The sequence below is a fragment of the Lepisosteus platostomus genome, chromosome 6 (assembly GCF_059453375.1).
Source record: "Lepisosteus platostomus isolate fLepPlt1 chromosome 6, fLepPlt1.hap1, whole genome shotgun sequence".
In the NCBI taxonomy this organism is placed as follows: Eukaryota; Metazoa; Chordata; class Actinopteri; order Semionotiformes; family Lepisosteidae; genus Lepisosteus; species Lepisosteus platostomus.
The window spans coordinates 19,178,562-19,206,468 of record NC_142616.1 but is presented as its reverse complement, the minus strand read 5'-3'; the positions used below and the strand labels follow the sequence as shown (position 1 = coordinate 19,206,468).

Below are 27,907 nucleotides of genomic sequence, written 5' to 3'. Positions count from 1 at the left end.
TGGCTCAACTCTTACCCGATTGTGTTTGTGTAGCGCCGTGGGCGTCTTCGGCGCAGTGGAAACTCTGAGAGAGAGACCCACCCACCTTGAGCTAAACACATACCGAAAGTACTTCCTTGATCTGTTCTCATTTAAGGACGAAAAGACCTGAAGCACGGGCAAGCAGGTTAGTGTTATCGTTGATAAAAGTTTTATTTCTTTATTTTTATGACCCGACAGTAGTGTTCTGTTAGGGTTTGCAACATGCAGAGATTTAAAATTTAATTAAGGTGAACTGTGGGTTTCTTAGAGGAGTACGGAGCGATAGTGTCCCACTGTTACTTTACAACAATTCAACAAGAAAAAGATTTTCTCATGTAATGTTTAACTTGCTAAATGCAACTTTAATGCATGGTTAAAAATAGAGTGGTAATCCGTAACGAAAAAAAAAACAAATAACAGATGGATTGCTTTGTAAGGTTTTGTAACCACAAGAAGCCGTTTGAGCTTGTTTACAATTTGTATTTACGTCTTTAGTTTTTAAATATAGGTGTAGTTTACGGCTGCAGAATAGGCACGACACGATCGAACTGAATTTTACGCTCCTCCGGGCTGCCATTTTGTAAGGATTTTAACAGAAAATGACCACTGAGGCTGTTGGCAGCTGTCTGGGACATCGATTTCTCTGCGCTGTTGCAGTAGTTGTGCTTGCGACAATTTTGGTTTACTGTAGTTTAGAGGATGTTTACTTTTAGTACGGCCGTAAATAAACTGCTTTCATTTATAAAGGAATTGTCATTAAAAACTTTAACTGCATTGCTGTCCAGAAGGAGTTATTTAGTATTACTATGCTACGTTATAAGTCTTTTAAAAAGCTATTTTGTAAATGTTGGCTACCTGTAATGTACCCAATTTAAGAAATCTAGTCTTCCGTCGAGTTTAAAGGTGAAGAAAGCCCCAGGGCCACACAACACACCCACCCACGCACACGGAGTTCATTGATTCATGGTCAGGTGTCGCTGACGGCACGCTTGAATATTTAAATTAGTGTACTTTTTCCTGTGAGGGACGTTAAACATCAACTACTCCTCGGGAGTTCCTAAAATGTACACTTGAAAGAGTACATTATACCAAACACCTTCCTCTTCCGTTTGTAACCAGTGTTCGCTTCTTAGAGATTTAAGAGTAACATTGATGAGGAAGGAAGTGCATGCATTTCAAGGTTGCTTAACTCTTACAGCTGCCTTCCCGAAATAGGTGGTCTTGTATTAGATCTACTTTTCAATGAAGAAAAGTTTTTAAGTTCAGGGTGTGTCTGAGCATCCATTCCAAGTATGACTGCTGCTAATGCATTTGATGTGACAGGGGGTTCAAAGTGTGGATCCCAGTCTTAGCAGGTTCACTGTAACCAATGAAATTGATTGGATTTACATTGAAAACTAGGCTGTCTAGACATTACTCTTGTCAAGTCTAATGCTTGTAGTGAATTGTCAGTCTTTTCAGATAATAACTCTTTGTTCATTGTAGCTCAATTTGCAAAAATAAAATTGCCGTCATGTATATTTTGTCTTTACAATGTGGGCTATTTACTTAAAAATTTAAATAGAAATACAAATGTAAATATTTCCCCACTGATTTAGAAATCCTTTATTATTGGTAAACTCCCGCTTTATAGTGTTTGAATTTGACAGGCAATTTGCCCACATTGGGAATCGGGTCCACTTCTCTGGCATTGATCAAATACAATGGACATTATAATCTTATTGAATTTGTGTGCTTCATGCCAGAGTGAAAGAGAGGCTTGTGATTTTTGAGGCTCTCTGGGATGTGTCTGTGACACAAGCAGGGAAATAAGCCATGCCCCGTTAAGTGAATTGGAAAGATAGTGGCCTTGTCTACTCAGCAGGGCTAAGTTTAGGCATGAGACTGACAGGGCTATCTGGGCCTGGTTAGCCGGCTAATACTAAAATTGACCTTGGCGAGAATTCTGCCCTTCCTATTAGTGTTTTCAGTTGCACAGTTTATTTCTGAAGATAACCAAATTTTATAGAACTGAGTTTGAAATAAAAAATAATTTAAATAAGCTGTCTGTTACAGAAGCTAAGGTTTCTGTGTCATTCAATATATAGTGGCAATGTAGGCTAATTTGCATAGTACCATGCGCAAATTAGCTAGTGTTGAATTTCCTCTGTGGCATCGTTTTCTGTGTGTGATGTTGTATTGAAGTGGATTTCTCAAATCTAGTTTGCATTATATATTTAAATGTTCTGCAGATATGTAAAACTAAGGACAACTAATTAAAAGAGCCTGTACTTCCTAAGACTGTTGAAGAAGGCTAAGATATCTCCCCAGATCCTCACTAGATTACTAGATGCACTACAGTAAGCATACTGACAGGGTGCATCACTGTGTGATATGGTAACTGCAGTATTGCTGACCGCAAAGCCCTACAGTGGGTGGTGAAAACTACCCAGTCCATCACTGGGGTTGCTCTCCCATCCATCCAGGACTTTTATGACAGACGGTGGTTGAGGAAAGCTCTTAGTATCATCAAAGACCCCACACACCCCAGCTACAGACTGTTTGACCCTCTACCATCTGGAAAACAATACTGGAGCATTCAGGCCCGGACCAGACTCAGAGACAGTTTTTACCTCCGCACTATTAAACACCCAGCCTCTCTCACCTACGATCTGAACCCTTACAGTGCCTTCTCTCTTTATGAGAACTATAACACACATTGAAATCTACCTCTACCTCACATGTCAAGAAGTTCACTCCCCATAATTTTTTATCCTTTATTTCATTCTGGTGATGTATGATTTTGCACAACTGATGTTGTTTTGTATACTACCTGTTACCTGTTGTTGTTTTGCACATTGGCTGTTGTCTCTGTCTTATTCTTATACAATTGTATGGTTGTTTTTTTGTACTACTTACCGTCTGAGAGCTAGCTAAATAGCATTTTGTTAGACTATATACCTGTGTATGAGTATAATGACAATAAACTTGAACTTGATTTAAAAAAAAAAGGAAGAGCATATTATCAAACCTGACAAAAATTATGATTATGACAAAAAAATCTTTTTCATGTCTTGGTTTAGGATTCCTTCATAATTTGTTTATTTGTGTTCATACCTTTAAAGGTCTTCCATATTTGGTACAAAGCGTACAGTGAATAATGCAGTGTTATTTGTAGTCGTGTTGTTCATGCAAGTTGATAACAATGACAGCATGTTTACCCAAAACACTGGTCAGCGATGCTGAATTGCGCCCAGGGTCAGAATTTAGTTGTATTTTATGTCAAGGTCCTCTGTTTGTTGATCTATTCTTCACCATCTCTCACTTCGGCCTGAAAGCTGGTTTCAAGCAACATGAGACTATTAAGCATCCACTGTCACTGTGCATCTATTATTTTACCTTTTCCACTACATTTAAAAAACAGTTTTTGTGCTCAACAGTATATTTGCTTTATACAGTAACTAAAACTATTTTGTTTGGATTTATGTAAACATCCACAAGCTGTTGGCCTCGTCGCTTTCCAGCCTAGTTACTGTTTCTATTTTCTGTTTTTCTAGTTGGAATTAATTCCAGTAAAAGCTGAGCTAACATTGTCCAGGACTTTGGATGCTCACATTCTGCCATTGCTTGTAGTCCTCTCACCCTTGGGAGCCTTTTTTCTTCGTCTTCTGCCGGAACACCAAGATAAAAAAAGCTCAAGCTCTGCTGTGAAGAAATTATTCAATAAGAAATCACTGGTCTTTTTCTCCAGATCAAAACAAGGAAAGGTTTATGCGTTTGGAAAGTTTCGAGAGGAATCTCTCCTAACATGTGGAATAAAATTTTCCATTCCAGAGCTAAACGATGAGTTATCCAGGATATCCTTCCCAAGGTGGCGGCTACCCCCCCCAGCCTGGCGGCTACCCTCCTCAGCCCGGCGGATACCCACCCCAGCCTGGTGGATACCCCCCTCAACCCGGCGGCTATCCACCCCAGCCTGGTGGATACCCCCCTCAGCCCGGCGGCTATCCACCCCAGGCCGGCGGCTACCCCCCTCAGCCTGGAGGCTACCCTCCACAACCTGGTGGATACCCCCCGGCTTCTGGTGGCTATCCATCTGTGCCTCCTGCCGGTTAGTCCCACAGGAATTTATTCGTATTCTGCAATTTATACAAGCTCAACCACCATCATGGTGGTTAAAGTGTCTCTTCCTCCAGATGCGCCAGCGCTAACCTGTGCCTGGCAGATTTGTTACACTACTTAAAAAAATATCATGAGCCTGTTTTCATAACGGCCAAAAAACACTAGTGTGAAATTATATCATGTTTAAACCACAGGTCTCTGGCAAACTTCGAGACGGGCAGATCGAGACAGGACAGTTAACGTCTGTGCATGTTGCATTGGCAGCAGCTGATCTGAAAAGGACCCCAAAAAGAAAAAGTTCCCATTGAATGAATTTTATAACCTGTTTTACTGGACAGAAGAACTGTGTTGTTCATTATTACAGCACTGTATATTTTAGACAGCCACACTGTTTTTATACTACTGTCTTCCTTTGAAATTACACCGCAGTGCATTACACAATTTTACAGATCTCCATAAAAATACTTATAAAATGTACTATTATATTTTGTATATAGATGTCAAAGAGCTAAATTCTTCTGCTGCTAGGGCTGCTAAAATTGTACTCAATTTAAAGCGAACATTTGTAGTGTAGAAATGTTCTTTGTGGAAATAGTGTATTTTCATTATAAGAATGTAAGAGTTACAAATGACCTATGTTGCCCTCTTGCTGGTCAGTATAGATTTGCTCCATGGGTCTTTCTCAATTTTCGCTAATCTTTGTGTATGGAGACAGACTGTGGATATGCGCAGTGCCTCCTGATTTCCACTGGCGGCATCAGGGTTCTTGTCTGATTTTATTTTTGCCTTGAAAAATGGTCCATTGGGTTTCTAAAGAAAACAGTTTTAAGTTGGGTATAAGATCAGCAGTATATGACCAATAATCAGGATTTGTACAAGATGTCTGTTTTTTTTTTTGCTGTTGAAGGCGGCGGGTCCGGCTGGGGCAGTGCACCTGGCTTTTCTTCCATCGGACTCGATAATCTATCCAATCCTGGATTCACCTCTGGCTCTATCGGAGCAATGGTGAGTTCAACAGAGATCCGACATGGCTGGTGGTGAGAGAAAAGATTCTCTTTTTAAAAAGCTGTATTAATAATAATTGCTTACACTTATATAGGGCTTTTCTGGCCACTCCACTCAAAGCGCTTTACAGGTAATGGGGGCTCCCCCCCACCACCACCAATGTGCAGCATCCACCTGGATGATTACTACTGGTATAACTATTAATTTGGGCATGGTTCTGTTTGACCTATGTCAGTGTGTCCGATGGTACCCTCCCAAGATATCCTGGTGGCAGCAGGAACAGATTTCCAGATTTCACATCCAACATAAGGGGAATTGCATCAGTTCCCATGGAGGTGTTTGTTTTCTGGGATCCAAGTTTTGTTTTCCATGCATTGCATTTAACAGTGACTACTCAAAACCAGCAGTACCTAATATGACACCATACTTAGGGAAACAGGAAAGCAAAAAGCAGAACTATTTTACAAGAATATGGAGTCAAATTTCACCAGCTATTGAAGTCACGCATCCAGGTTATCATCTTAAAATAGCATGTCCTGGAGCTGCTGTCATGCCTCCAGTACAGTCTACAGTGTACACCTGAGTGCTGAATAATGTTTAAAGAAAGTATTTTTCAGTCTGGTACTTTGCAATAGCTTTGAAAGACTCTTCTTCTATCTTGACTGTGACAATGTGCTCTTGATTAGGTTCACTTGCAGGTGTTCGTGATAAGCAGCCTGTGAACCTAGCTGTCCACTCTTCATTATTTCATCGCAACTGACAAAACTAGTGTCCTCGCTGTTTTTGCTTGAATCTCTTTGTGCAAACTGCAGAGAAACAAACAGAAGAAAGAATGACCACACTTCTGAAGATGCTACAGTTGTGTTCTTACATTTCAGTGGAGAATGAAGTGCTTCTTGTTCTTATATTAACACCATGTCTGTTATAGTTTGAGTTAATGTTGCTCCTTGTCGCTTGTGCGCTTTGGGTTCGAGAGGGTTTTTAAAAATACATTTCTATTGTAATAATGTTTGGTTTTGATGATCAGCTTGGATTTTTGTTGTACTGTTAGGAAGGAGTGGGCAGGATCTGTCTTTTCTTATGGATGTAATCCTTGTCACCAGGCTGACCAGATTTCGGCATCCATGGGCGGAGTGAATCCTAATCCAGCGATGTTCTCCCAAGCACCCAGTGGCTTTCCTGCCCAGCCAGGGGGATACGGGGGGCCTACCCCCAGCCAGCAGCCCTACGGCATGTACCCGCAACCAGGAGGAAACATGCCCCAGGGAATGGGATATCCCAGTGGTCCTGCCCCTGGCCAGCCCATGCCAAGCTTTCCAGGAGCTCCTGCAGCCAATCCATCAATGCCTGCTTACCCATCAAGCACCCCTGGTGCCCCAGTGGTCCCACCCATAAATGTAAGAAAATGGGGAAACCCCAGCATTTCAGGAACTCCAATTGAGATGAAAGACTGCAGTCTTAAGGAGCAGAAAATCGATTTTGTTTTAGAGAATCATATGGTTTCAAGTACTAGTAGCATAAGAGCTTTATCTTGAGCTCTCCAACTGAGAGTGTCGATAAACTTGTTTGCAATTTTCTGATTTTCATTTACAGTAACATAATGACTAGGCTGTTCACAGGGGTGAAGTGAGATTTCCTGTAACACTTTGATCATCACTTATTTTATTAGAGAGGCTACCGAGGCACAATCAAAGACTTCCCAGGCGCAGACCCGCTGAAGGATGTAGAAGTCCTTAGAAAGGCAATGAAGGGCTTTGGTGAGTTGCTCTGTGTAATACGCCTACATTAGAGTACCACAATAATGGCACAAATCTCCTGTTACTCAAAGTCAAAATCGAGCTATTTAGTTATCTCCCTGGAACTGTTAACTGTGTTTAAATTAATCTGTAAATAACCGATCTATTTAATCAGTCAGTGTGCTTGTTGTTTTTTTCCAGGCACGGATGAGCAAGCTATTATTGATCTTCTCGGAAGTCGCTCCAACAAGCAGCGAGTGCCCCTTGTGATTACCTATAAAACTGCTTATGGGAAGGTAAGACCAAAACAGCAGGTGCCTGCTGTGGATTTTCCCAGGCCAGCATAATCCCAGGAAAAGTCAGTTGAATGAGTAAGAAAATTTATTACATCACCACCACATAGTGACTCTCCTCCTGAAAACCACCTTCTGTGTTCTGTTTGTCAGTGTTCATTCGAAGGTATCACACGGTGTCTTTTAATGTATTATTTTTTATTTCAATCTTGTTTTTTTTTCTTTTGCGCATTTTCCCCCTTAGGATTTAATTAAAGATTTGAAATCAGAACTTTCTGGAAACTTTGAGAAAGCTGTGCTGGCCATGCTGAAAACCCCAGTGATGTTTGATGTCTATGAAATCAAAGATGCCATAAAGGTTGGTGGAGCCTTGTGTCTGTCATGGGCAAACGCGAAATAAAAACAGGGGAGATCTGGAAATGCCCAGATCCCGGATCATGTTTGCCAGCTTTTACCTGAGCAGTGGAAGTGTGACGCAGCTTTTTAACTTGAGGCTACTGTGGCTAGAAGAGGCTTTTCGTTGTCTTCATATATTATTTATCATTTCTGTTCATCACTGTCAAAGGCTTCTGAGTCATTTACAGTGTATCCCTCAGTGAAAATGTTTTTTTTTTAAATGAGAAGGAAAACATTCATCTCTTTGTATCCAATGTTGTGGATGCATGAGATATGTGATGAAACAGTGCAGTTTGTTTTTGATGTAACAGGGAGCCGGTACAGACGAGCAATGCTTAATTGAGATTCTGGCATCCCGTTCAAATGAAGAAATCCGTGAGATCAATAAAGTTTACAAACAAGGTGAGTAGCTGGCTGGCAAGACTGATAAAAGCGATCTCAAGATGCAGATGTTACTGAAGATAAGATCTGGTTTAAAAAAAAAACAGGATTAAGTGTGTGAAACACCTAGAGGGGATAATGAAAATTGGTATAGTAAGTTTTTGTTTATAATAGTGTATCCTTAACAATGTAGTGTTTAACAGTGCTGTTACAAATTGTAAAAAAAAAATATTATCTAGTGGAGTATTTATTTTTGATGCTAACAGATAAAAAACTTAAAGAATATTCCATACAAAATGTAAAATGCAAACATATTCAGACTCTTGCTGTGGTGTCCCATTATGAGAACAAACAAAATGAGGCGTACATTTATTTTTAAGTGTCAAGAAAAACAGAGAAGAAACTGAAATATTTTTAACTGTGTAAGTATTAACTCAGTGAACTCAGTACTTGTTGGATGCATCTTTAATAGCATTTACAGCTGTAGGTTTTTTGTGATAAGCCTCTACCAACTTTGCACACTAGCTTTGTACAGCTGTTGCCCGTTCTTCTTGGTAGATTTGATCAAACTCTCTCATTTTGCTTGGGGATTGCCTGTAGACAGCAGTGTTCAATTCTTTCCACAGATTCCCAGTAGGATACAAGTCAGGACTTGAATGGGCCAAAGGTTTAAACAGACTGAAACAGGTTTTCCTCTAGTATTTGCCTTTCCTTTGCTCCATTATGTTTTTCCTTCAATCCTAACAAGCTTTTGTCCTTACTGGGAAGCACCCATAGCGCAATGATGGCACTGCCATACCTGACTGTAGGGATGATATCGACTGGCTCTGCTGGATTTGTTTCAGATGTAGCGCTCTGCATTCATGCCAGAAAGTTCACTGAAATGCAGCTGAAGGGATAGCCTGATCTAGGTAGTGTCTGTGAGACATAATAATAATAATAATAATAATAATAATAATAATAATAATAATAATAACATCACTTTATTAACCCTTTACAATTTCTTGCATTCTTGAATTATCTTTTTGCATACCTCAGCTTGCTCTCCATAAGACACACAGACACACAGATAGGGAGAGAGCCTGGCATCAGAGCGCAGGGTCTGCCATTGTACGACTTCTCACTTGTGTCAGCCAAAGCTGCAGTTGTCAGTGCACCACATTATAAGAGATCAGTTTATGAGCCATATGTAATTTCTTGTATTAGGATTTTGTCTTTGCACATACCCCAACTTGCTCTCCATGAGACACACAGACAGAGAGAGAAGCTTGGGGTCAGAGTGCAGGGTCAGCCATTTTATATGGTGCCCCTGGAGCAGTTGGGGTTAAGGGCCTTGCTCAGGAGCCCAACGGAGTGGGATTCCGGCAAGCTTCCAGCCACAGGCGCAGATCCTTAGCCACAGAGCCACCGCTTCGCCTGAAGCACCTTCTGTTTCTTGATGATTGAATATACAATATGCTCACAGGGATATTCAGGGACCTCCTTTTTTTTAACTCTTTTCCTGATCTGTGCTTTTCAAAGATTTTTATCTCTGACCTAATTTGAAAGCTCCTTAGTCTTCATGGTTGAGTCTGTGCTTGAAATCCAATTTATGACCAAGGAATCTCGAAGAGATGGGTGTATTCTGATATCACGCAAAAAACTATTATTGCACACTAAACTAATTGGGGTCATTAAACTAATCGTATGGCACATAAAGTTAATTTTGTGCACATAAATTAGGTTTGCCTCAACACTACGTATGCAATCATGACTTTCCTACTTTTCAGTCATATTATATTCTTATATGGAACAAGTAATAGGTTTATTCCATGCTGAAAAAAAGAAGAAAGAGAACACAACGTTTCGGCCGTGGAGCCTTCTTCAGGTGTGACACCTGAAGAAGGCTCCACGGCCGAAACGTTGTGTTCTCTTTCTTCTTTTTTTCAGCATGGAATAAACCTATTACTTGTTCCTTTGCAGCCTACGCATGCTGACGCAGCTACCCACCTGAACTTATATTCTTATATTGTTATCTTCTTATATTCTTTTTTCATATTTTTCTTTGAACATTCAGATTAATAATAATAATTCCTTACACTTTTTTATATAGCGCTTTTCTGGACACTCCACTCAAAGCGCTTTACAGGTAATGGGGATCCCCTCCACCACCACCAATGTTCAGACCCTGGATGATGCAACGGCAGCCATAGTGCGCCACACACTCACCACACACCAGCAATTAGTGTGGAAGAGAAAAGAGTGATTAAGCCAATTCATAAATGGGAATCATTAGGAGGTCATGATTGGTAAAGGCCAGGGGGAAATTTGGCCAGGATGCCAGGGTATAATACCCCTACTCTTTTCAAGAAACACCCTGGGATTTTTAATGACCACATAGAGTCAGGACCTTGGTTTTACGTCTCATCTTAAGGACAGCGCCTTGTCACTTCAATGTATCGTGACTTCAAACTTGCAACAGAATGTGAAAGCCAAGCAAGGTTCTGAGTATGTTTTCAAGGCAAAGAATATATTCAGGTGGGTAGCTGCGTCAGCATGCGTAGGCTGCAAAGGAACAAGTAATAGGTTTATTTCATGCTGAAAAAAAGAAGAAAGAGAACACAACGTTTCGGCCGTGGAGCCTTCTTCAGAATATATTGTTTTGCTTATTTAAATATTATGTTTTCAGTTTATCATCCTTTTGGGTTATGAAAATTGCTCTCCAGATGCTGATGCTTCATGCTAACAAGCACTATTTTCCCTAGTGTTTTTAATGATCAGTGAGCACTGCAGATATATTTTTATTGTAGAGTTTAAGAAGACTTTGGAAGATGCCATTAGCAGTGACACATCAGGACATTTCCGCAGGCTTCTCATCTCATTGGCTCAGGTGTGTTTGACAGTGTTGTACATGAGTTTTAACTTTTTGTCAAATGAAATTCTGTATCCAGAAACCTCTGTAAACTGACTTACTCTTTGTATGCATTTTCATCACAGCACAATTACTCTGGTCTGTGTATTGTGGCTGCAGTCAGTAAATTCTCCATTCAAGTGGGGCGGGCGTTTTTAGACTAGAAAAACAACAACACTTACAGGAAGAAGGCCGCTTGGCTTGTCTAGCTCATTTGATAGTTAATAACAGTTTCGACTAGCCATTTCTTCAGGGAACTAAGCCTTCGTCAACAGGGCCTGCTAGTTTGTCCCATAATGAAATGGCTCCTGTTCTCTGTTTTAAACACAATTTCCTCTTGCGTCCTGTGGTTCACCCTCCATTTCTTGTTTCCCAGTTCAACGTAGGACATTCCCTTAAGTCCAGAAGTAGCATGCATATCTTGACACCTTTTAGCTTTCAAAGAGACAGTTAATTTTTGTTTTATAAGCTCCTAAATTTTAATTCTGTGATGATAATGGTTGATGGATTCCTGGTGTTCCTGAGGCCTGGTGATGTGGGTTGGGTTTAGGGCTGTAGTCGCTCACCTTTCCCTATCTGTTTCCAGGGTAATCGCGATGAAAGCATGAATGTGGATATCACCTTGGCCAAGCAAGATGCTCAGGTAGGATCATAAAGTGTGTGAATTTAACATGAACTGTGAAACTGAAAACACTGCAAGGTATTGACAGTTTGAATCCTCTCTGAAGGCTGTTACTTTCACTATTTAATTTAATTTGCCAGCATTAAACTAGTCAGGTTCATTGAAATATTAACCAATTAAACAAGAAAATGGAGATCTGTTCTATTTATCAAATAACCATTTATAATAGTGGAATAATTTTGCATGGCATCATAAATATTCTAAAAAATAGCAGCTATCAAAATATTAAAATTGGAAAGGGAGTATTACCCAGTTTTAAAACTGCAGAGATAATCTGAAAGAAAAGTGTCCAGATTTAAACATGCTCTGAAACATTATAGTAGGAAACTATATGCCTAGGAGCTTCGTCTCCTTTAAATTCTCAGTTCAGTGATGTATAGCGATTTTTTTTAACCTATTGCAAAATGACAGTGATGTTCATGTTCAAGAAAAAAATAAATTTGATGACCATTAGAAACTATGGAGAACCAAGTGAAGGAAACCAGTTAAAATCTCACTGGTGTGCAGGGTGAAAGTGTGTTGGCTAATGCATTACGTTTAATATAATGTTTATCATTTAATCTGAAACAAAGGTAGAGAACCAGAGTAATGTTTACGCATTGCAGCATCTCTATTCTATCAGCACATTAAAACCACTCCTTGCTTTGTGCACATCTTCCAAGCATAAAAAAGATGAGTCCTATACAGTGTGTGATGGATCCAGGCACCACATTTCTCTCAAGGAAGAAGAGAGGTGGCCTCTCACCCTCTGAAATGTGACCCTTCTTGTTCAGTTGGACAGGTGTGTCGATTTCATGGTGGGTAACAGCTGTCGGGCACTTTGACACAGAAATCTTTTACTTCTGCATGTCTGAACTTGGCAGGTTTTCCAGACTAAATAGCAGCCAAGCTTCCTTGATTTCTGATTCCTTTGAGGTGTGTTCTGGGCTAATTACCAGATACGTCATGAGGTCCGCAGGTTAGGTTGAAATCGCAAAAGTGAAGCCTGTTCTGACACGGCCTGTTGAAAATCCCTGACTGACTTGAATTGTGCTGTTTCCCTTATAGAACCTCTATGCTGCAGGAGAGAACAAGCTTGGAACAGACGAGTCCAAATTTAATGCCATCCTCTGTGCAAGAAGCAAAGCACACCTGAGAGCAGGTAAGGAAAGGAACTGTTTAAAAGGCTGGTTGTTTAACTGATCCTGTACATCAGAAGTATTGTACAACCAATTTTCCTGCTCGAAATTGTTGTACCAGCAATGCTACTTAAGGTATCTGACACGTAATCCATAAACAGTACAGAAATTATTTTTTTCATTCTGGTACAGATAGTTGCAAATTGTGAAAATATTTTTTGAATACCAGAGATAACAGAGATGCATTACTTTTAAACATTTTGGTCTGTATGATTCTTAATAAGAGTGAATAGCTCGTTCTATTGCATGGATAAAAATGAATAAAATCATTATAATAATATAATTATATAATAATGCACGGGAACATATCCTTAGGAAGGATCTATCTGCACTAGCAAAGAATTAAAGATCAAATTAAAGCATTTCTTATACTGTAAATTAATGTTTGTAGGATTCTCTCTCTCCCCAACCTGCCCGAAAAGTAAAATGCCTAGTCATAGATTTCTATGGCTGTCAAGAGACTTTTAGATAGCAATTTCCCTTGTTTTTCAGTTTTTCATGAATATCAGCAAATGTGTGGCCGAGATATTGAGAAAAGCATTTGCCGGGAGATGTCTGGTGACCTTGAGAAAGGGATGGTTGCTGTGGGTAAGGACTTCATCTTTTTCTGTTACATTTTGTTGCCGTTTTTTTTGCCATGGCCTTTGTGAATGTACTTTTTTAGGTCCTTTATCTGGATATTTTTTATTTAGGAACAAGTAAACCTCAATTCCACGCTGAAAAGAAACGCAACGTTTCAGCTGTGGAACCGCCTTCTTCACACCCAGAGAAGGCTCCACAGCTGACACGTTGTGTTTCTTTTCTTCTCTTTCCAGCATGAAATAAACTTTTACTTGTTCCTTTGCTGCCTACGATGCTGACACAGCTAACTACTTTTTAATTATATTTTTTTATTCTGTGTGCATTTTTAAATCTCAGAATGCAGACATCTGAATGAATATATTTACTTAATATTTTTAGGAGTTAAGGTTAGGGGGTATGTCAAACTCCCGATTATTCCCTAAACAAATGGCTTATATAAATTGTTTTAGAGTTTATACAGTATTTGAGCATAAGCCAAGTGTTCCAGGTTTTCATTAAAAAATGTTGCATGGATGGTTTTGAAAAATGAAATATATGTATGATTTTATAATGTGGTTTTCTTATTATTCCCCACACATACGCTTTCAGTGTTGAGGGTGTTGGTAATGAAGTTTGGAATTATTGATGTGTGTGTTTATCCAGTTGTGAATGTATAAGATCTCAAGTTTGCTTTTGTGTGACCGTTTCCTCCACTCAGCACACACTCGCTTCATGATGGTTTGTGACCTGTGAGAAAAGTCACTGGTGCTGGAGAGCCTCCACCCTCCTGATCATGTAGACCTCAACACTTGATTGAACACTAGGAAACAGTGTTGAGAGAAGTTAATAGAATAGCAGCCAGTGCTAGACTGAAAACCTCCAGACACCAAGGCTCTCCAGGATCAGGAGTGAGGATGTCTGCTGTGTATCATACAAGTGCTTCACCCATTTCTGATAATCACAGCCACAATGCATTTTAGCCATACTTCATATTGGGCATCATGAGGCATTTACATTACTGGTAACCCCCCATGTTGTAAGTCTCTTCTATAATGGAGGGGCACCTACACATTTTCCATTTATAATTGTTAAATGATAAGTTAAGGAGCCCTATTGTTGTTGCACTGTTTTTGAAATGGCAAATCTAGAGTTAATGGGATGGAAGAAGGACTTTGTCAGGGAGGTGGAATTGTTGAAATAAGACTCCCCGTTTGTTTGTTTTGTCTTACACTGTACAAATGGTGTGCAAAGCTCATTGCAGGAGATTTAATGTTCAATAGAAACTAAAGTCTGAAAACAATACCCCGTGCTTGGTTCATGGTGTTGGATAATCTCATGTTCTGAATTTCGTTTTTCCACCAGTGAAGTGCATCAAAAACACACCAGGCTATTTTGCTGAAAGGCTCTACAAATCCATGAAGGTATGTTTGTTTTTTTTCTCCCCAGAAACACATGCTAGAATGGCAGGTTTCAGTGTTTCACAGCTGACCCTGAAGGATATGAAATCAATTATTCTTCTTATATTATTATTCTAATTATTTGGAATTTGGTGCTGGTCTGCCCACAGCAGGCTCATCTCTCCTAACCTGTTGCTTGCGTGTAGGGATTGGGAACAGACGACAGGACCCTGATCCGAATCATGGTTTCCCGTTCAGAAGTCGATATGCTGGATATCCGAGAGGAATACCGGAAGAGCTATGGAAAGTCCTTGTACACTGATATTACTGTGAGTGTTACAGCTGTAGTTGTATTAATTGTCGAACATTTAGAAGCTAATTGATTTCATGATCTCATCCAGCCATTTCTTAAAAAATAGGTTATTGGCTTCAATAACTAATTCCTAAATACACTTTCATGTAGCTTCCACTGCTGTTTTTCTCCTTTGAATTTAACCATTTTTTTCTAAAGAAGTCAATAGCTTTGAGAATTTTTAATATTTAGATCAGGTCTCTTGCAGTCTTCTCTCTTCAAGCTCAAGAGGTCCTGTTCTTTCAGTGCAGGACATTCCTTTAAGCCTGGGAATGTATCTGGATGCTCTTAAAGCATTATCTTTTTTGGAACATTGTAACCAGATTTGTAATAAATATTCTACATGAAGTCTTACTGGTGTGCTGTACCTTTTTAGCACTCCTTGATTTAAATTCCAAGCCTTTAATTATTCTAATATTTTTTCTGTTGTATTGCTTCCCCATGTTGTCTAGAAAATGTTAATGATATGTCAACGTTAACAACTAAGTCTTCTTCATAAGTAGCTTCTTTTCAGTGTTTCCTGGTTGTGTCTGTAGTGTTTTAGTTTACTAACGATACCAAAAGCTAGATCATTGATATACATTTGGAAGAGGAGAGTTCCTATCATAGTTGGTTATTCTATTCCACTAATTACATCATCCCAGTTCAACATTCATCTGTTCATCAATTCTCAATACTAACACACACATATATCCTACCATCTGCAATTTGAGCATTGACCTTTTATCTGTTCACATTCCCCTAGTTCTCAGTTGTCCACAATACAGGTTTTTGTGAAACTGTCTTTTTCTTCCCCACTAGAGGTTCACATTAGCCATCTGTGAGTCAGACTCTTACTGCTCGTCTGCAATGTCAAGAAGTTGCGTCACTGCTTATTTTTGTATAATCCATTAAATTTTTGTAACATTCACTTTTAATCTGAGTTCTGTTGTGCATTTTAAAAACATTGTGTAACACACTTGGTAAACTTCTCATTTTCTTTGACCTGATAGGGTGATACCTCTGGGGATTATAAGAAATTGCTGTTGAAGCTCTGTGGTGGAAATGATTAAGAGGAGTGGAAGGTCTCATCAGTCTCTTGAAGATCTGCCATACCTGTTGGATTTGCTTTCAAAGCCATACTTAAATGTGTCTCTTCTCATTTTTGCATTTAGTGATATTGCATGTTTTCTCCTTATTTCACTGCTTTCACAAATGTGTACTCAGTATGTTTGTGCACTTCTTTATTTTCTATAAATCTCCTTGCTGCAGTTACATGATTGATTAGCAGTCTCTTGTTTTGGAGCGATCGTCCTCTAAGGGTGTTGAATCTTGGAAATCAGCTTCGTCAGTACTGGATATTAAAATACTGTTTCAGTGTTTGAAAATGTTTGATTATGGATTATAAACATCTGTTTGAAAAATATATATATATTTTAAAATGTACATAAGTAACAAATACATATTGCTTGCAAATGTCCTTTTTATAGTTAGTTTTGTAACTAGGCCAAGAAAAAAATACAACTGAGTACCAGACTGAATGCATATCAAGTTAAGTCTTTTGTATGAATATGTGTGCATTGCATTTGATTTAACTATGCAATAGCTTCCATATTAAAGTAAAAATATATTAAGCAGCTTAATCTTTTTTCATTCCTGTTATTCTGTTAATGCAAAGAATTCTCATGTTTAATGATGAGAATTGAGGATCGTATTTTTCTAAGATGTTTTCAAAATTCCGATTTTGTATTGGATTGTGCAGATGGGTACCTTGAATATATCATTGAAATGTAAAAAACGTATTTTTACTTTTAAGACCTGGGCAATGACATTTATTAAGAACTTGAGACTTAATAAATAATTGGTACAGGAATGGCGAGTTTGCAGAAGGATGCTTTACTACTGCTAGTATAGAGGTTTGGTATAGTTCTACACCAAAGTCTTCACTTTTCAAAATGATCTGCAGAACATTATCATTGTATTAATAAAAAAGGCCATACAGTGACATGACAATTTGGTTGTTAGAAAATAATTGATCTTTTTTTCATCCTGCCATTTTCTAAAGCAAGACAGTGTATCCCCTGGGAAAACACTGCTGGGAAACATCCTTCATGAAAGACATGCCTCCAGATCTCAATTCTAAAAGTACTACTCCTTAGTTCCTATTTGTCTTTTGATTCATGGTTTACTGGTCCTGATTGTCAAGAAGCCCAATGGGGCTTCTTTCTGAATCTGTATCTCTCAGACTTTTGACTGCTTGAATTATACCCTCACATAACAGTAATGCCTTAAACCTAAAACTAAAAGAATTGCTCTGTCTCCTCACCTTTATCTATAAGCCTTGATAGTGACCTTACACATCAACACTAAATCAGCCAGAAGGTAAAATCCTATTTTTTTCCAACAACATTGTATAAGTGTTTGTGTATCTAGGACTTTTGCACTGGAAATAAAGGATATTTAAAAACAAAACTGTGAGACAACATTCATTAATTTTATTTTTTGGCCATACAATTTTTTTAATCTTTAATCCAAATCCTTCTGATTTTTGACAATCACTTATTGTAAATAGTAAAAATACAAAAACATCAGATTTCAGATATACACTATGAGCAAATGTAGAAGAGAAAAGAGTATACAAATAATTTGAAAAAGTACAATTTAAAAGCTGCAGCATAGTAATGGGAGAGGAGAGTTTAAAGGAAATCCAGAATGTTATACTAAATGTTAGAACACTTGGTCATTCCAGAAAGTGTAGGGGTATGTACCCAGGAGTCTTGGCTAAATTCCACTCTGGGCTTGAAGAGACTGGCCTCCTTCTAGTTCCCTCTTAATTTAACTTGTGAAGCAGTTCCTCACTGCTCTACCTGATGTGTTGTGCAGTTTAGATGCTGTGCATCACCCATGTGAGGCTGCACTTCAGGAGTGACGAAGTGTATGTACATTTGTGGACCCTGTGGGATATACTGTATATGCTATAGATAAGCAAGGAGTTGTAATTAAAACCTTAAAGTTATATGAAAATGATTAAGAAATTAACATTTTTAAAAGCTGAATGTAAAATAGCTTTTTAAAATCATGGCACACACAAAAGCACTTTAAAATCACTGTTTCAATACAATTCTTAAATGCATGATATTTCCCAGACAGCAGAACCTAAGATTAACCATAGAAGCCTCCCCATTCCGATTTCATTCCGGCTATCATGTCCTTTGCCTTTTGATGAAAACCATCAGCTTCTTCTATCAGGTTGTTTATGATGCATTTTTGCTGAAAGACAGAAACATTTATTTTACTGAAGGCTTTTTTTTTTTGCTAATACAAGTTGTAACAGAAAAAATGTATTTTTTGTTTAAAATAAAAGCCCATTTAAACTGAAACCTTATTCTTCGGAGTCATAATCTGAAAACAAATTTTCAGAGAAATGCATGCAAACTTTAAAACCTTAAGCATAATACCTAGTGCGTGAAAACCGTTAACCACATTTTAAAATGAAAATGCATTAGAAAAAGATGTACCATATATTAATACACCCCAGTCTAGAGATGCATGTTCACCTGGTGGATTTACTACCGCATATTTCACCTGTATGAAGAGTTGAGTGGCATTTCACTGTATATTAGTGTGGATGCATGAAGCCACAGTGATTGGGACATTTTTGAAATGCTAACATCGTGATATAAAAAAACAATTATGTATTTGCATATTATGAAAATTATGAAAAGCAAGATAAAAGTTCAGTATATAAAAGGTTCAATCCCCCATATGCAACATTTTTTACATTTTCCACAGCAGTGTTTTTCTCCAGCAATGCATTTGCTTACTTTAAAACATAATGCCTCTCAACGTAGTACAGACCTGCAACTTGTGCTTGAGATGCCGCTACTGCAAGCTTGTTCTCTGCTCTTTGCCTATTTATTACAAAACTGGACCAGTTCCCCAAGTACCCCAAGTACTTAACATCGACTGTTCAAAGCCAGTATACCTCCTAAAACCTCTAGTGAAGGTGCTTGATTATAATCTCACCTTTCACACATTTGCAACAAAATATTTGTGAAGTCTTTGGAATTACCTGAATTTCTGCATTAATTACTCATAAAAATGTGGTTTGATCTTCAAGTAAGTCACAATAATAGACAAACACAATCTGCATAAACTAATAGCACACAAACAATGGTACTACTTCTTGTCAGTACTGAACACATCGTTTAAACATTCACAGTCCAGGCTGGAAAAAGTACTATATGTGAACCTCTAGGCCAATGACTTCTCCAAAAGCTAATTGGAGTCAGGTGTTCCAATCACTGAGATGAGATTGAAGGTGTGGGTTGGAGGTGCCCTGCCCTATAAAAAAGGCACACAAAGGTTGTTTACTGATAGTCTGCTCTTCTCAAGAAAGAGCTGTTCATGTGAACCACGCCCTGATCAAAAAGAATTGTAGAGATGCATAAAGGTGGAAAAGGCTACAAAAGTATTTCTAAAGGCCTGGGTGTTCATCAATCCACAGAGACAAATCTTCTACAAATGGGGGAAATGCAGTACAGTTGCTACTCTCCCTAGGAGTGGGCGTCCTGCAAAGGTCACGGCAAGAGCGCAGCCTGCAATGCTGAAGGAGGTGAAAAAGAACCCTTGGGCAACAGCAAAGGACAGGAATCTCTTGGACTTGCCAAAGTCTCTGTTCATGTGTCCACTATAAGAAACACACTGAACAAGAATGGTGTTGATGGAAGGACACCACAGAGGAAACCGTCACTCTCCCAAAAAAACATTGCTGCCTGTCTCAGGTTGGCAAAAGACCCCTGGATGTTCCACAACGCTTCTGGGACAATGTTCTGTGGATGGATGAGACAGAATTTGAACTCTTTGGCAGAATGCAGATTTCAGCAATGCAGATGCTGTGGCATGACCCGAAGAGAGCTGTTCACACAAGGAATCCCAGAAATATCAATGAACTGAAACCGTCTTGTAAGCAGGAACGGTCTCAAATTCCTCCTAACCGTTGTGCAAGTCTCATCAGCAGCTACAGGAAATGTTTGGTGGAGGTTATTGCTGCTAAAGGAGGTTCAACCAGTTACAAAATACAAGGGTTCACATACTTTTTCCAGTCTGGACTGTGAATGTTTAAAATGTGTTCAATATTGACAAGAAGTACAATGGTTTGTTATTAGTTTAAGCAGTTTGTATTTGTCTATTATTGTGACTTAGTTGAAGATCAGACCACATTTTTATGAGTAATGCAGAAATCCAGGTAATTCAAAGGGGTTCACAAACTTTTTCTTGCAACTGTATAATGAGCTCTTTAATCATTTTTTCACAATAATTTAGATAGCATGGAAACAGTAATTGTTAGTTAAGGCAGTTAATTATTTTCTGATGGGTTTTCTGACAGTGAGTTTCTCTTCGGTAAACACGCAGCCGTTGATAGTCATTTTTAAAATTCACTTAGACCGGACGTTTTGGTATAGTTTTTAATGTTTAGCTTTATTCTTGGTTGTTTTGGGTCATTTATTAAGATCTTTTTGTTTTTATTTACATTATGCACGAGTAATTGTACAAAACTATCACCATCACTAATGTTTTCTTGGAAAAGCAAATATCCCAACTGTTTCATAATTTAGTACTGTCATCTATTAGTTCATTCTAATTCTATATATTTATGTAGAATCTCCCATATGTTTGTTATGCCCCCCCACCATTGGAATTGCTAGTTGTTCTAATAGACGGGTAAAGTTTGCCACTGTGCTCTCAGATTGAGTGACTCTGACTGAGTCCAGGCAGGGAGGATTGAGCAGAGCTGTACCTGACCACTTTTGACCTACCCAACTATTAACATGTAATGGGCTCCATACCAAAGGAGCAGATCCGATTGGAGGAGAGGTGTGTCCCTCACCGATAACACCAGAGGGTGCTGTGCCAAGAGGAGAGAATCCAGGCCAACTCATTCAACCCCACCCTCCGCATCGCTCAGCCAGCTGAGCGCAGCTGCTTTGGGGATCTTGGTCACTGTCAGCTATTAACACCACACAGTCTCGAACCCGTGATCGTACAGCTCAGCCTGCTCTCTCTGATATTTTCAAGACTGTGTAATCTTACCTGTTCAATCCAGTCACAGTCATGGAGTTTCGAAAAAATCTGTTTTACTGCTTCATCAGGTTTGTTCTTATCAAAATCTTCCTTCTTCACCTTAGAAACGCACTCTTGGTATAAATTATATTTGAAGTGTCGCAGCTGGTGATATAATCTTGTTTTTTCTGCACACAAGCTACCAACCAAAACAACCTTTCAAACAGAAAAATGGACAGAGGTTGGAGTTCTGGCCACACTGTGGTTTCATAGATACTGTAGAGGAAGAGATTTGGGAGAATCACTCCAATTATTTCACCTAATCATTTAACCTAAGATACAACAAAAATATATTTATCCATTGATGCCAATAATAAGACACCCTATCAAATTTTCCATTTTAAAAAAGAAATTTGGAAATATCTTCCTCTTTTTGGAAATGTCTCAACACAAACACAATGTATAGAATATAAACAGTACCCTTTTGTTATCTTTTAGGAACTGTTCCATCTTCAGTATCTTCTTATCATAAGGTGGACCAGATAAAGTAATGGAATACTTGCACATGCGATCCATACAACAAGCCTGGCACTTTCGTTTAACAGCAGAACATGTGCCAATATCAATACAGGGGTAGTTCTCAAGACGATTCTGAAAAGAAACAGGTTAGAACTTTGTATTATGATGCTCATTATGTACATAGATGTATTGTGTTGTTGACAATTTTCTCTTTACCAGGTAATTCCTTTGCCAGCTTCGTGCAGACGTCAGAGCCTGAAGGCGTGGCTCAATGGTTTTTTGATCAAATTGATCCAATGATTGTTTCATGTCTTCTTCAGTTCTTTTCCTCATGCTCTTTCCTGTAACAAATCCCGAATTTATGACTTATTTTCATCAGGAGAAAAAAAGTTTTCAAAGATAGCCTCTGAACTGACACCTACTGGTGAGATACTGAAGAACAAACGATTCTACAGATTATTTAAAGGTAAAAATTGTTGCAAGCCTTTTTTATAGAGATATTTACCTCTCAGCTAGTATCTCAAACATGCAGTGTGTGCAAGAAGACCTAAGAGTATTTCTGAGCTAGAAGTGTTCTGCTAGGAGCAGTTGGAAAAAAATTCTAAACCCAAAACAGAAAGACTCTTAGCTCAACGTTTGGAAGTTGTGATTTCTGCCCAAGGAGGTGTTACTAAGTACTGACTGGTGCCCAAACTTTTACACATGCCACATTCACTGTTTTATTATTTTCAATCTATTAAATTCAGCAAATAAATAGATTTTTTTTTTTTAAATAAATGTGCAGAAATATGTCATGTTTAAGTTTGTACCCTGCAAAGGTTTTTTACTTAGAGATTCAGTGAAACATGCACTTTGAGCAGGGGTGCCCAACCTTTTGCACACAAATGTAGTTCTGTACTAGATGCAAAAGAGTTCTTAGCTCTATTTATCTATCTAATGTCAGCAAGCCACTAATGCTGGCGATGGCCACCAGGTTAAGCAGCTTATCCCCCACAGGGTGCAAACTGAGACTGACAACATGTGACTGCTCTCACCCAGGAGGGGGTGCTAGTCTACAGCAGGGCCACAGAGAAAGGAGCTATGTACAACAGCCACTCAAACCTAGGCAGCATGTCTTTGAGAGGTAGAAGGAAACTGGAGCGCCTGTACAAACTCAACACGGACACAGAGAGAGTATTTAGACTCTATACAGATTGTCATCTGAGGCTGGATTGAAACCCAGGAATATGGAACTGTGAGAAAGCAGCACCCCTGTTTTCCTACTCACATTTGTTTCTTGATCACAAAAGTTTAAGTGCATAATCCCCCCCAAATAGTTTGCATTTGACTAAATTGATTCAATAACTGGAATGGATTTGTTTGATTAATCATATTGCTGAAATCTGCATACATACCATATAAGGATTCAAGAAAGTTTTCATTTACAGCATTAGTGATCAATGCTTTAATTACTCTGTCAAAATGAACATCAAAGCCAGTGTCAGATACTGAAAGAGAAAAATAAAGGACAATACTATTATTAATATGAAATAACTGAATTATAATGTTATGTATTACAGATAAACCTTTATATTTTATACTTTAATAATTGCTGTCATTCCTGAAACTTCCATTACTGTATTCTCTTGCTGCTATATTGTAAGAATACATGATTATATCCTTTGCCTTATGTATAACAATTAACTGTTTTATAAAGAACATTTCTTACCAGTTATGAGCCCTTCCCTTTGAAACAATCTTCTTATTTTTTCCCTCTGTAAAATCAAAGATTAATGTGCATTGATCTTATTTTGTGTTAACAAATACTAAGATGACTTGAAGCATAAAATGTGCTTTATTATGTAATAATAAGAGGAATTCTGCAATCTGTAAGGATGGGAGTAGTCAGAACTCCTGAATAACAGCTCATTACAGAGTCACACCATTTTATATTCATTTTACCTGTTCTTCAGCCGTAAAAGCTCCAAAGTTTCCAAAACCATCTTCACTGCTGCTGTTATAAGAATCCTTCCTTCCCTCAGTTTCATCAATTCTGCCATTACTGTTTTCACCGAAGCTACCTGTGCCCTCATTGCTCGACTGGCTGTCCGTTATAATAGAAGTGTTTTTACGCTGAACTTTTACACGGCCAATGTCATCTTCCTGAGAACTTCCCTCAGTTTCATCAATTCTGTCATTACTGTTTTCACCGAAGCTACCTGTGCCCTCTGTGCTCGACTGGCTGTCGGTTATAACAAAAGTTTTTTTACGCTGAACTTTTACACGGCCAATGTCATCTTCCTGAGAACTTCCCTCAGTTTCATCAATTCTGCCATTACTGTTTTCACCGAAGCTACCTGTGCCCTCATTGCTCGACTGGCTGTCCGTTATAATAGAAGTGTTTTTACGCTGAACTTTTACACGGCCAATGTCATCTTCCTGAGAACTTCCCTCAGTTTCATCAATTCTGCCATTACTGTTTTCACTGAAGCTACCTGTGCCCTCAGCATCTAAACCGCTCGACGGGCTGACTGCTGTAAAAAAGGTTTGTGTGCACTTGCCTTTTGCATGATACATTTCATCTTCCCGTAAGGTTTGTCTGCAGCTATCTTTATTAGTGCTAATTCCAAAGTAATAATCTCTGTTTTCAGAAACACCGTCTCCACCATCGCTGTCCTGTAATATGCTTATATAGCCCTTATTCTGAGATCTGTTGTTTCCCCCACAATTATTGGAAACTCCACTTGCAGTAGGATTTCCCTGACTGACAGGATCTCCTCCTTTAACGTCACAATTCGGAACCTCTCTCTCAACCCTCTCTCCATCACCTGTCGTATCTCCACTCTCTGGGCTCCTCATCCCTATTTTTCTCTCGTTAACATCAAGTTTCCTTTTCACTCCAAACTGAACTGCCTGTTTTTTCTTATCTTTTTCCACATTTGGAATTGTAAACGGACTTTTAAAAGCAAGGACATCAGTCTCTTGGTCACTGCTCTCGGTTCTTTTCCTCTTAATGGGAAGGACACTCAGATCTCGTATTTGCCCCTTTTCATGCTCGCAATTCAAGTCTGGCCTTGGGCTAAGATGATGCTCTTTGGGGGATGCAGCGTCCATCGCACTTCACCTGAAGTTTCAATAAAAGGGACAGATACAAGGTACACATTAACATATGAATATTGATATATTAATAGCACACAGATACAATGATTAAACATATTGACAAGAACCGCCAGATTTAAAAGCGAAAACAATTAGATGTGACTGATAGAGAAAAGAAGAGTTCAAATTAAAGCTCTCAGACCCCCCTCCCCAGCCCCCGCAAAACATTAGAAACCTGCATATATCACATATAAAATGTTATTTTTGTCACCCAAGTCTCCATCTTCAGAAAACTTCGAAATCTGGAAATCTCTTGATAAACCAGGAGGATTTTTTTTAACGCATGCAAATTGTTGCTATAAAAAAAATCCGTTTTACTTATGATAAATGTAACATTTTTAACTGCATGCCATTAAAACCAACATCAGACTGCTTCCCGGCTAAGAATTTTGGGCAATTTCCCCCCTGTCTCCAGGTATGCCCATCGCTTACGCGAACACATTAAAGAGAAAATAAAATATTTTAATAAACTCATACGTAAAGAGTATGTTATGGAGAATCCGTATCCTGCCGCTATTAATCTGACGTTGAACTTCAATAGTTTCGTTTCTCGTCTCAGAGCTGCGCAAGATCACCCGTCAAACTGCTTTCCCAGTTCCTACACAATTTGTTAATTCTGAAAACGCGACCATTCTTCAAGTTCATTCAAATCTAACCTTAAAAATGAATATCGAGAAAGCTATTTTTATCTTCTCATACTTTAATCCAAATTTAGTTTCTAAAGTACTCCTGAGAAGCAGGAAAACAGCTTTTCGGTTGGCGGCATTTTCAAAACCAATTCAGAGCCAATTTATTCCGAGTACTGAAACGAAAGTGAAAGTTACATGCCTTAACTCCCCCTAACATTTATTGTATCTATATCCATATGCAACTGTGATTATTAAGATAGATATTACACAAAAAGTAATCTAGACTTCCACATTTTTAAAACTGCTAGTTAGATACCATTCCTAATATAAATAATAAAAACGGTGATGAGAATAATACTAACAAAAAACAAAAATTCATTATTTCATAATATTGTAACTCTTCGGTGCAATATTATATTATTTATATTTTGTAAATAGAAACACAAATGACCTTACCCAATGCAGTAAATCCTGAAGCTTGGTGTATGGTGATAGGAAGGAACTATGAAGAGTAACTTGGCTGCCACTCGCCTCACATGTTGTGCTTTATTTATCTGTGGCGCCACCATCTGTCACTAATCAGCACAAGACTCCCTGTCATTGGAACCTGTTGTACGGACAATCATAAAAAATTAATAGTGTGCGTCAAAGCATAACATTAACAAAAATCAAACAACAATTGTACTGTAAGTTGTACTGTTAATACCTTGGGTTTATCAGGAGAAATGCTTCCCTGCTGGGTGATTCTGTTGTGACCCCGCTGTTACCCTGGGTGTGTTACTTCTGTACTAAGCAAAGTTCCAGTGTGCTCACATGAGCATTGCAGAACCTCAAAGTCCCTCTTACAGAAGGTTTTTAGAGCTATAGTACATAATGCACCCCAGAGCTACAGTACTTTGATAGATAGATACTTTATTGATCCCGTGAGGGAAATTGCAGTGCAACAGCAGCTTAACACACACAACACAGCCACAGTGTAACGAATTATATACTAATAGTACAATACATACAATACAATACAATACAAGAGTTACTCACAGTCCGGACACACAAGAGGAAACTAGAACAGAACAGTACACAGAAAATCGTATCACACGTATGAATATAAATATAGATGTAACCATAGATATAAATATAAATATAAATGTATTGCACAGGTCCCTGGCATATATTGCACAAAAGTGGTTGTAAACGGGAAAAAGAAAAAGAAAGAGAACAGATGTAGCAGTAGATGTGTATATGCGTTTAGTCCAGAAACAGGTCACTGTCGCTGTTGCCTCTGCCAAGACGCACGGTGGATGCGTTGTACAGTCTTATGGCAGACGGCAAGAATGACCTCCTGTAGCGCTCCCTGTCGCACCGTGGATGAATCAGTCTATTGCTGAACGTGCTCTTCATTCCTGCAAGCCTGTCATAGAGGGGATGGGAGAAGTTGTCCATGATGGCCTTTAGTTTGGACATCATTCTCCTCTCAGCCACTACCTCCAAGGGGTCCAGGTCAGACCCAATGACAGAGCTCGCTCTCCTGATGAGCTTGTTCAGCCTTTTGGAATCTACTGCTCTAATCCCAGAGCCCCAGCACACCACTGCGTAGAAAATGGCACTCGCTTCCACCGATTGATAAAACATGTGCAGCATCTTACTACACACATTGAAGGACCTGAGCCTCCTCAAGAAGTAAAGTCGGCTCTGTCCGTTCTTATAGATGGCCTCGATGTTCTTAGACCATTCCAGTCTATCGTCGATGTGCACTCCCAGGTACTTGTACGAGTCCACCATCTCCACGCCACTCCCATGGATGTAGACAGGAGTAGGTTTGACCTTTTTCCTCCTGAAATCTACCACCAGTTCCTTTGTCTTTGTAACATTCAGTTCCAAGTGGTTCACCCCACACCACTCCACAAAGCTGCTGACCAGTCCTCTGTACTCCTCCTCCTGCTCACCCTTGATACATCCCACAATTGCAGAGTCATCTGAGAACTTTTGCAGGTGGCATGACTTTGAGTTGTACTTAAAGTCCGAAGTATAGAGGGTGAAGAGGAATGGAGAAAGAACTGTCCCTTGAGGTGCCCCTGTGTTACTCACTACCAGTTCAGACACACAGTTCTGAAGTCTCACAGACTGTGGTCTGCCCGTCAGGTAGTCAGTGATCCACGAGGTCATGGAGGCATCGACTTGCATCTCCTCCAGCTTCCTCCTTAGAAGTAAGGGCTGGATGGTATTGAAGGCACTGGAGAAGTCGAAAAACATGATCCTTACAGTGTTGCCAGCCCTGTCCAGGTGTGAGTAGGCCTTCTTGCTTCAGTAGATTGAGCTTCGGGTCATTCGACTCCAGCTCACCTGGTATGGGTGGCCTTAGCCGGTGCGGTGGCTCTGTGGCTAAGGATCTGCGCCTGTGGCTGAAAGGTTGCTAGTTTGTATCCTGCGGCCGGCAGAGGAATCCTACTCTGTTGGGCCCCTTGAGCAAGGCCCTTAACCCCAGCTGCTCCAGAGGCACCATATAAAATGGCTGACCCTGCGCTCTGACCCCAAGCTTCTCTCTCTGTCTCATGGAGAGCAAGTCAGGGTATGTGCAAAGACAAATTC

At 39.2% G+C, this 27,907-nt stretch overlaps 1 protein-coding gene and 1 long non-coding RNA gene across 4 annotated transcripts; one reads left to right on the top strand and one right to left on the bottom strand.

The window, feature by feature from the left end:
• The first annotated feature begins 7 nt into the window (after nucleotides 1-7).
• anxa11a (annexin A11a) lies at nucleotides 8-17,444 on the top strand. Its single transcript, XM_088634578.1, has 15 exons — nucleotides 8-166; nucleotides 3,835-4,111; nucleotides 5,030-5,127; nucleotides 6,231-6,524; nucleotides 6,797-6,884; nucleotides 7,065-7,159; nucleotides 7,401-7,514; nucleotides 7,864-7,954; nucleotides 10,723-10,802; nucleotides 11,410-11,466; nucleotides 12,553-12,646; nucleotides 13,176-13,271; nucleotides 14,607-14,665; nucleotides 14,848-14,970; nucleotides 15,986-17,444. The coding sequence occupies exons 2-15, from the start codon at nucleotides 3,844-3,846 to the stop codon at nucleotides 16,043-16,045; spliced, it is 1,617 nt and encodes a 538-aa protein (XP_088490704.1). The 5' UTR covers nucleotides 8-166; nucleotides 3,835-3,843; the 3' UTR covers nucleotides 16,046-17,444.
• Nucleotide 17,445: 1 nt separating this feature from the next.
• LOC148661207 (uncharacterized) lies at nucleotides 17,446-26,025 on the bottom strand. 3 transcript variants are annotated; one of them, XR_015939473.1, is made up of 8 exons: nucleotides 25,778-26,025; nucleotides 23,496-24,657; nucleotides 23,263-23,308; nucleotides 22,949-23,041; nucleotides 21,771-21,895; nucleotides 21,516-21,686; nucleotides 21,066-21,251; nucleotides 17,446-18,242 (listed from the first exon to the last, which is right to left on the bottom strand). It is a non-coding gene; the product is annotated as an uncharacterized LOC148661207 (long non-coding RNA). The 3 variants fall into 3 exon arrangements; XR_015939472.1 differs by lacking the exon at nucleotides 25,778-26,025 and adding an exon at nucleotides 25,170-25,485; XR_015939474.1 differs by lacking the exon at nucleotides 25,778-26,025 and adding an exon at nucleotides 25,349-25,485.
• Nucleotides 26,026-27,907: the final 1,882 nt, after the last annotated feature.

Coding starts and splice junctions, on each gene's coding strand:
- anxa11a (XM_088634578.1), top strand. CDS start 3,844: ATGAGTTATCCAGGATATCCTTCCCAAGGTGGCGGCTACCCCCCCCAG. Junction 7,160..7,400: donor ATAAAACTGCTTATGGGAAG/GTAAGACCAAAA, acceptor TTTCCCCCTTAG/GATTTAATTAAAGATTTGAA. Junction 14,971..15,985: donor CCTTGTACACTGATATTACT/GTGAGTGTTACA, acceptor TTGACCTGATAG/GGTGATACCTCTGGGGATTA.